The 9,109-nt window shown below is 31.2% G+C and overlaps 1 protein-coding gene across 1 annotated transcript; it reads right to left on the reverse strand.

Moving 5' to 3' along the window:
• Window positions 1–4,484: 4,484 nt before the first annotated feature.
• LOC132744600 (uncharacterized) lies at window positions 4,485–7,470 on the reverse strand. The gene has a single exon (XM_060733359.1). It carries the CDS (start codon window positions 7,337–7,339, stop codon window positions 6,620–6,622), a length of 720 nt encoding a protein of 239 aa, XP_060589342.1. The 5' UTR covers window positions 7,340–7,470; the 3' UTR covers window positions 4,485–6,619.
• Between the last annotated feature and the right edge of the window lie 1,639 nt (window positions 7,471–9,109).

A 9,109-nucleotide genomic window follows, 5' to 3' on the forward strand; every position in this document is an offset into this window, starting at 1 on the left:
TCCGATTAACCCTAACAAAAACAATTCACTGAGAGGGTCCAGTGAGAGAGATTTATCTGAACATGTATACAGTAAATCCCAAACTATTAACCTTATCTAAACCATCTAAACCTGCACATTGCAGCTTTGTATAAACTATCATTATTGTAATGAATGGTAAAACATTGGTTTCCTAGGTTTGTCCAACAGTGAAAGACAAGATTTAAGTGGCAAATGCAAATGATTTTTTTCCCATCTTAATAGTTTATTTTATTATATTCATTAATTCATTTATTTATTTTCTATGTTTTACTGTAGTTAGCTTGAGCAAAAATTTCAATGCATACGAAGTATATCAAACATGTATTTAATTATGCATTTAGCTATGTCTAAATACACCTTTCAGTCGAAGAAAATTCTGGATAGAAAAATATTTGAGTGATTAAATGTTTATTCTCTTCACTTAAAACTTTTCATATCTTATTTCATATTCTTCCATTTCGAATGACTATGTCATTGTCTTAAAAATAAAAGCAAGTTATTTACAATCGACAGTGTCAATGTACTTTACTTGAGATATACAGGTAAAGAATTATTCAATATAAATTTCATTATTGAACCGTCTCAAGCAGGTACCAATATTGAAAGTTATCAACTTACAATGTTCAGGGTATTTCGAAGTGTTTCTAGAGTATTGTAAAAACAATGCATACTCAAATTCTGTTTTCCTTCTTGTATATGTACTCATGGTTGCCCCTGAGATTCTTACCTCACACTTTATACAACCAATGTTGTTTAATATGTGTTTACTTTCCGTAAGGAAAGTAACAATTCCTTCATAAGATCAGCTTCAAACGGTGCGTTTTCCCAAGAGCAAATTTGGAGTCACAGTTTTGACACTTCTACTTTCTCCAGCATATTTGATCAGTTCTTCCTATATAACAAATTTGGACTATTCAGGTTTTGACAATCTATGCAAAATTTGCTTCAACATAATCCTTCTCGTATGACAAATTTGGAGTACTCGCGGGTTTTGACAATTCTATGCAAAACATGCTCCAACATATTCCATCTTATATAACAAATTTGGAGAACTAAGGTTTGGATATTTATTGCAATAATTGCTCCGGCATATTCGCTTTTATATAGATAACTAATTTGTAGTACACGGTTTTGACATTTTATGCAAAACTAGCTCCAGCATATTCCCTCCTATATAACAAATTTGGAGTACACAGTTCTTGACATTTCTATGCAAAACTAGCCCCAGCATATGCCATCTTATATAACACATTTGGAGTACACAGTTCTTGACATTTCTAAGCAAAACTAGCTCCGGCATTATCCCTCTTATATAACAAATTTGGAGTACACAGTTCTTGACATTTCTATGCAAAACTAGCTCCAGCATATTCCATCTTATATAACAAATTTGGAGTACACAGTTCTTGACATTTCTATACAAAACTAGCTCCAGCATATTCCCTCTAATATAACAAATTTGGAGTACACAGTTCTTGACATTTCTATGCAAAACTAGCACCAGCATATTCCATCTTATATAACAAATTTGGAGTACACAGTTCTTGACATTTCTATGCAAAACTTACTCCACCATATTCCCTCTTATGTAACAAATTTGGAGTACACAGTTCTTGACATTTCTAGGCAAAACTTACTCCAGAATATTCCTCTTATAAAAAAACTATTTTTGTGTGCAAATAAAATCTCTACAATACGCCCAAAACAGCAAAACTGAAAATGTTGCAGGATTGGTTTGAATGAGCCTGTTCAAGGATGATACTGTAAAATGCAAGTTACTGTTCATCCGCCCAAAGCATGTTAAAAGATATACTATACTCATCTGAGAGTAAAATGTTTTTTTCCCAGAAATTATTTGAAATCTATGTATTTATTTCTAAATATGTCTTATTTTAATAAAAGATAGTACAAACTGTGTTTGGGAAGCTGCATATTAGTAAAGTTGACCCCTTCTTATTTTTTTTTTCTTTCTTTTTTTATTGACACTTTACATTCTTATTGTGCCTCCAAATTGTGTAGAGTTTCAGACATAAGATATCTTCTTAGTGTGTAGTCAAAACATGTTTATTTTATATTTAAAAAGAGACTGTGTAGCAATTATCAATATTTAAAAATACAAAAAAAATGAGCATATTAATTATATCTTTAAATCAAATAATTTTTATTTTAACTTATCATACAGTTACCCAACTAAACATAGAATTATATTTTGTGAGCAAGAGCTGATATTTTCTTTTATCAAGTAAGATTTATAACAGGAGATACTGCAGATCTTTTTCACCAATAGAAAATTATCAGCTGTGACATGTGCATTTCGTTGGCCTAAGAAACATGACTTAAGTATGTTCGTGGCTCAAGAAATTAAATTGTTAAATAGTATATTATTAATTTTATGTCTTGATAACTTCAAGTTAAAGCAATATTGTCTTTGTTGTTGTAGTAGTAGTTGTCGCATAAAACTTGAAAGGTCAATCATCTGTGTTGCAGATGGCCAAGGCTTCATACTGTTGTCCATCATTCCATGATGACGAAACAGATTCTCCTAATCTGCTGCAGAGTTAACACTGGACCTACTGTCCGCAAACTATAGACTTTCCAAATTTTGTTGCAGAGTTATGTAAGACCTACTGTCCGCAAACTCTGGGGTCGTCGCAGTACGCCTCAGTACCTACTGTACTGGTTATAGCGACGGTTGGGCTTCTTGAAAAGTGAAGTTCCCTACTGGAACTGAACACTTTGCCCATTCTTGTAGCAATCCATGTGGAAAATATAAATGGATAATCAAATCAAAAACAGAAGTCAATTGTTATATCCAGAATATTGTCACTTAAATTAAATTATGAACAAACAAATCCGGTATTTAATCCATTTTACAAAAGTTATTAAGTAATTGTATTAATCCATTTAACAGGAATAATTGAATAAATCTTAATTCTATTAATAACACATAAACACATAAATTAAGAGAAATTAACTGCGGCCACTCTGATAGGATACTTATAGCGTTCTGCTTGGTCATCTGATAAGATCATATGTTTATCTCATTAACCCTAGGTGGTCCAGTACAGTAGAATTATTATTCTGCTGCCATGATCGGCGTTTATATGATTTTCAACAAGATAGATGATTTATGCGGAATGAAACGATCTATTGCGCGAGTCCTGTATATAAGTACAAGAACTTAAAGTATTCACATACATCAGTTTTTCACTCCGGAACCCATCTTAGAGTTCTTGCTAAGTTGAAAACATTTTTATTTACATTTTCTTCATATAAAAGGACCATGTTTTCGTATCTCCGTATACAAATGGTAAACTGAACACTTTTCTGATTTGATGTAATGTGGGTAGTTTACCAAACTACCAAGACTTAATTTCGTGGAAATAGGTTAAAATCTTATCATACTTAAACACGTTGTCTCCATTTGAATAGGTATTGTTTTTCTTAAGGTAAAACGCATCGGTGTAAGAGCTGTTGCATTACATTGCCATAAACATCTCACTTTTTTTAATATGTTATGCCGACGAGTATTTTAAGAACACAAATATAGTTTTTTTTATTTATTTTATTTATTCGAATTATTGTAAACATTAATCACTTCAGCGGAAAATATCCTTTTCAAATTCGTAAAATAAAGTTTCAAGTTTCGTAAAATATGTTGATAATCTAAAGCACAGTTTTAAAGCCGCGAATGAAGTCATGTCCGCTGAATTCATACAGTTAGTCTTTTTCCCGATGCTCGACTGTAAGTCATTCGTTTATACATGCGTTCTTCTTTATAGTTTTTCTTTAAAAAGCTTCTTATTCTTTAAATTTTTCTTTTATTTAGCTGTATACATCATTTGAATTTTATTACAGAAGGACTATTAAATTATGATGCGTTGCCCTAGAATTTAATAAACTTTCTAAATACACAATAGTGGGTGGTTCATTTAATCAAAGAATGATCCTTGTGTCTTTCTCTGAAATTATTATTTCCTTGTTTTGTTCTGGTAAGAAAACATATTAAACCTGTTTTAGTTCTGATATTAAAACGGCACATCGAAAGGCCGCGTTGCAATTGTTTTTTTTATAAATATTGTTTTTATAGTCTATATACAAATTAAATCAGGCGCAGAGGATGTAACTTACAAAGTTTTCGGCAAGGGTTACCACCGCTTTTGATTATTTCATAAGAGGAAGCCATTCAACTAGCTTAAATTATCCTGGTTATTCTACTCAGGTGCCCATTCGTGCCTGTTATAATGCACCTGAGATCTTTCTTCACCAGTAAAGCTGAAAGATGTTATGTGACATTTACGGTGCGACGTTAAATCAAACCTAAAAAGTACACATATCCAAGAATTGATAGTATGGACAATGTGACATAATGGTTCAAAAAAAAGTTTCTATACTTGAAATTGTACAACAAAGTAGAACGCAAGCCAGTTCTTTAACCTTTTTTTCATTTATGTATAGATATGTTGTTTCCATGATGTCAAATATTTGTCACTTAATGCACCCTACAAGCTAAAACAAATCATAGCATATTTATGTGTGATTGTCTACATGTATGTTCTCTATTTAAAAATATATATTGTATAATTAGAATATTAATTGTTTACTGACAAATATTTATAAGCGGGGCTACACGCTTTCTCCTTTTCCATATACCCTTCATTGACGCAGCCATTTCGATTATACAATGTATTTTTAGAAATAAAGAATGCATATATAATGTTTTTTTCAAAATAAATGGAACATTATTGCACACCGATACTTTTTTCTATGAACAAATTTTTCGAAGTATTAAATAAATATTTGCTTACTGTATAGAATATTATATTAAAACTATACAAAATAAATATTGAATATCGAAAAAAAATGAATTATTGAATTTTGCAAAGTTTATCATGCCATATCGTCATGTTATAACTATTTATATGAAAAATATTATAATGTTTATCATGCCATATCTACATGTTATAACAATTAATATAAAAATATTATTACATTTTTCGTAGAATTGTAAGTTAAGACTGTGTAAAAGAATACCTCAAAATGGCGTATCTATTACACATTAGATAACACATTGTATAACTCCCAAGATGTTCAGATTTTAATCATTATGATTTCATGATATATTTTCCAACGACATTTGGGTAATATATAATTAGCTTTGACACAAACTGAGCAATAAGACGTCAACTTTAAAGCAGTTGAGTTGTGTCAATTCAAAGTGGAATTATTCCACTTCAAAATGAAATTTTCATTGATGATTTCATTCGAGGACGCTTCGTGCTCTAATAATAGTGTTTTGTTTTTTGGTTTTTTTAATTTCTTAATGAGATACATATAATATTAACTCAACACAAACAAACATCTTTTCTGTATCATAAATTTGTTTACATTTTGCGCTGAAAATAACAATTAAAGATTAAAAAGAATTTTTTTACAATATCTTTTATTTAACTACCTCATTTCATAAAATCCATTTGCGTAACATCATTTATTGTTCATTTATAAAACTGTACACAATGTATATACATGTACATTGCATCCAATTTACGTGTGCAATAAAATCATGTTCGCAAGAGATAAATTGAATATTTATATACATATTGTGTGTAGTATTGACAGAATGAAAACATTCCAATAACATGTCATTATCACGCCTGTTTTTGCTATGTATAAACATATACAACAGAGCATATCATATGTCACATTTAAATCATTATTATTATATAGCGTATATTTGCTTTACATACATGTATTTGTTTTTTCTACTACCTCGAGAGCAGACATATAGAATACATATGTACATAAATATAATCCAAACATTTAAAGATCAATATTATGGTGTTCAATATACTAATACCCCCGTCACAATCGGCACTGTAAAGAACTAAATAATTGACAGCAACATTGATCAGTGTTATGCTTTATAGGAGGTCTGCCTGGAAAGTTTTAACAGAATTGACTGTACGGTTAACGGGTTATGAATACCTTTCTGAATTAAAACCTGAATATTTGAAGTGCCTTTTTTTCTGAAATGAGAAAACTCTAAAGAAAATCAATCAGACACGTATCGTTCTTATCTCAAATGTTTTTTTCTGTTGACTATGGTTAAAACAATTCACAAAATGGTTATATTTGTACTCAAATTATCTGAAGTATGCTTAAAAATGTTTTAAACACTTATGTTGACCATTTTCCTACAGAAAAACAAAAAGTTTACCAAAATGAGAATGAACCTGTTTTTAAATATTGTTTAGATTTATTCTCAAATGTATATTGACTGATTTAGTTAAATATTTAATAATGTTATCGTTTAGTTTTTATTTCATTGTCAAGTACCATATTTGTTATTAATTTTTGTTTCAAAATGGGATAAGAAAGATACATAGATAATATTTAAAATGGAAAGACAGAACCATGTTTTTGGTCTTGAACACTCGATCCTCAGTTTGCATGCAGTTTATAATAATTTTAGCACATTTGAAAACACTTCAAAGCGGATGTAGTACATTTAAATGATTATACCTTAATCAATCATTTGTTTTCACACTTGACAGTCAATAAGATATAAGAAATCTTGCCTTTCAAATAAATTTCAATGTTATATTTCACAAATAAAAGCCTCACCACACGAGCACTCACAATCATGCCAATATGAAGTGTAGTAACTCATCTTAATACAAGGAACATTGTCTGGTTCTCCTGGTGCCCACTTGAAAAACTCTTTCTGAGAACCATTAACGGTTAACCATTTTGAACTTGTGTCCTTGCGCCGACCATCAATATAAACAAATCTCTGAAATCCCTGCATTAATTTCTTTACATCACCATATTTCAACTCTGATTCAATGTTGATCACGTGACCACCGTCTGCCTGACACTGCTTTTCCGCAAGATCAAACGTTGTCACTTCATCATACAGTTTCACACAGAATCCGTTTGCAGTCACGTTATAGTCATTGGGACAAAATCCCTCACATATGCCGATGTCTGTTTCAGTCGTCAACTTATCCCTTGATTTATATCTGCCACACTTTCTCGTTCGTCTCCGTGTAGCTATGTACCCTCCCCTAATTGCGCCACATCTTGACCACTGTGTCCAGTCATAACAAGGGCTTCGGAAATGTTCTAGGTTCCGTATTGCCATCCCTAACAGTGTTATGATTGGCTTACCCAGCGTTCTTCCCAACTTCAACAACATTTTGCCGTTAATGTCTTCCGCGGCTGTTCCATTACTTTTTGTCAGAGACGCAGATGAAATGCCCATTGTCACTATTACGATTAAGACGCTAAACACAAAACGTATTTTTCCTTTACTCATATTGGTATTCAAAGTTACGCTTAACGTTTGATTATTTGGTTGTATACAGAAAAACGTTTGAAAGTTTATCTGAACGGTATGGAATAACGATACAAAATTAAATATCTTTTATATGTAATACAAAACACGCTCTTGATCTTTTCCATGTGCTTTAAAATTAGTGACGCACGGCTTATTCTAAGTGCTGCTTTGCAAATATAAACTGACAAATTTGAGTTTACAGTTATATAACATCTTGATGAGTGTAATGGAAAAAAACGCTGTGCAAATTATACTTAATGATTTAAAATATAACTTAGATAATTTAAATTTGAAAAACGTGCATTGCTTGTTATCAAACATTATTTTAACAAGTCTTAATACAGTTACACTTAATGGTCCGTTTGTTGCGCAATGGACAATTAATGTTAGAGAATGCAATAGGTAAGGCAATGTTATTCTATACACTTAACTGAATCAACACTTCATCGAGGTTATGTAAGCTTAAATAAGATAGCTTGATGGTTTATAAAGGTTCTTAGCTAACACAATAAATTTTATTTATTCATTCATATGTAAAGTCTCCAGAAAAGAAACTCGTTTTAAGATATATGAACAGTCCTGGTAAATATTCATTGGTAACAAGTGTTATCTCGGATATGGCTTTTGAATATCGCTGAAAAGTCGGTAAATCTTTTCTGTGTATATTTTTATCTTGTAACGTAATGGTTTGAAAAATATGTATTGAAAATGATAATTATTTAAGTATTTGTGTATGGAATCCTTGATTTTAATTTTCACGGTTCCGAAATTACCATTTCAGACAGTGTTAATATTGGCGTGTTTTTATTATCTTATTACTGAAAAATCATCTCATATTCGGGCGCGGATCAAGGACTTTTTAGCAGAGAATGTCACATACTATGTTTTCGTCATAGGTAACCATCGTCTTGAATTCTTTTCTAAGAGGAAGCCATCCAGGTAGCTTACCGGGCGCAGGTGATTCTACTCAGGTGCCCGTTTGGGCCTGAAATAATGCATGGAAAGACCTGAGGTTTTCCTCATAAGTTTAGCTGAAAGTCGCCATATGACCTCTACTGTGTTGGTGCAACGTAAAACACAACTTAAAAAGTGCAAAAGTTTAGACAGTGTGAAAATTGTTTCAAAATGTAGTATCTATTCTATACCAATGTTAAACAATGTAGAACGCAAAAAAAGCATTTCTTTAACTATTTATGTAAAGATATCTTGTACATTGTGCCACATATTTGTCAATTTATGCACCCTACCACATACTTCAAAGCCGTTAAACTTTTTCGCCGCCGTTCCCTAATTGTGTGTCTATGGCGAACAATTTAAGTCCATTTTAACTAAACTTATATTTCTTCCATTCATTTATTTATGTATTTTACATGTTATAATTATTAATATATTATCACATATTTCTGATAAGTGTAAGTTTTTACGTGTAAAATAATATATCAAAATGGCTTATCTATTAGTATACTTAACAAAGAACGCACAACGTTGACACATTTTAATGATTTCGTCATACATTCCAACGTTTTTTGGGTGATATTTGACTAGCTACTACATAAACTGTACAATAAGACGTAAGGTTTAAAGAAGTTGTGTCTGTGTCATTTTAATATGGAAATATCTCACTTTCAACTGAGATTTCCATTGATTATTTCATTCGAGGGCGCACGTGCTCTTAGAAATATTTTTGTTTCATTCTCATTTCTTAATGAGATATGAGATACATTAAATGTTCACTCAACACAAACAGAC

Source organism: Ruditapes philippinarum, unplaced genomic scaffold, assembly GCF_026571515.1.
Source record: "Ruditapes philippinarum isolate M1 unplaced genomic scaffold, ASM2657151v2 ctg13593_1_1_1_1, whole genome shotgun sequence".
Classification (NCBI taxonomy): domain Eukaryota; kingdom Metazoa; phylum Mollusca; class Bivalvia; order Venerida; family Veneridae; genus Ruditapes; species Ruditapes philippinarum.

What these genes read in the sequence shown, in the direction of transcription:
- LOC132744600 (XM_060733359.1), bottom strand. Translation starts at nt 7,339, where the DNA reads ATGAGTAAAGGAAAAATACGTTTTGTGTTTAGCGTCTTAATCGTAATA.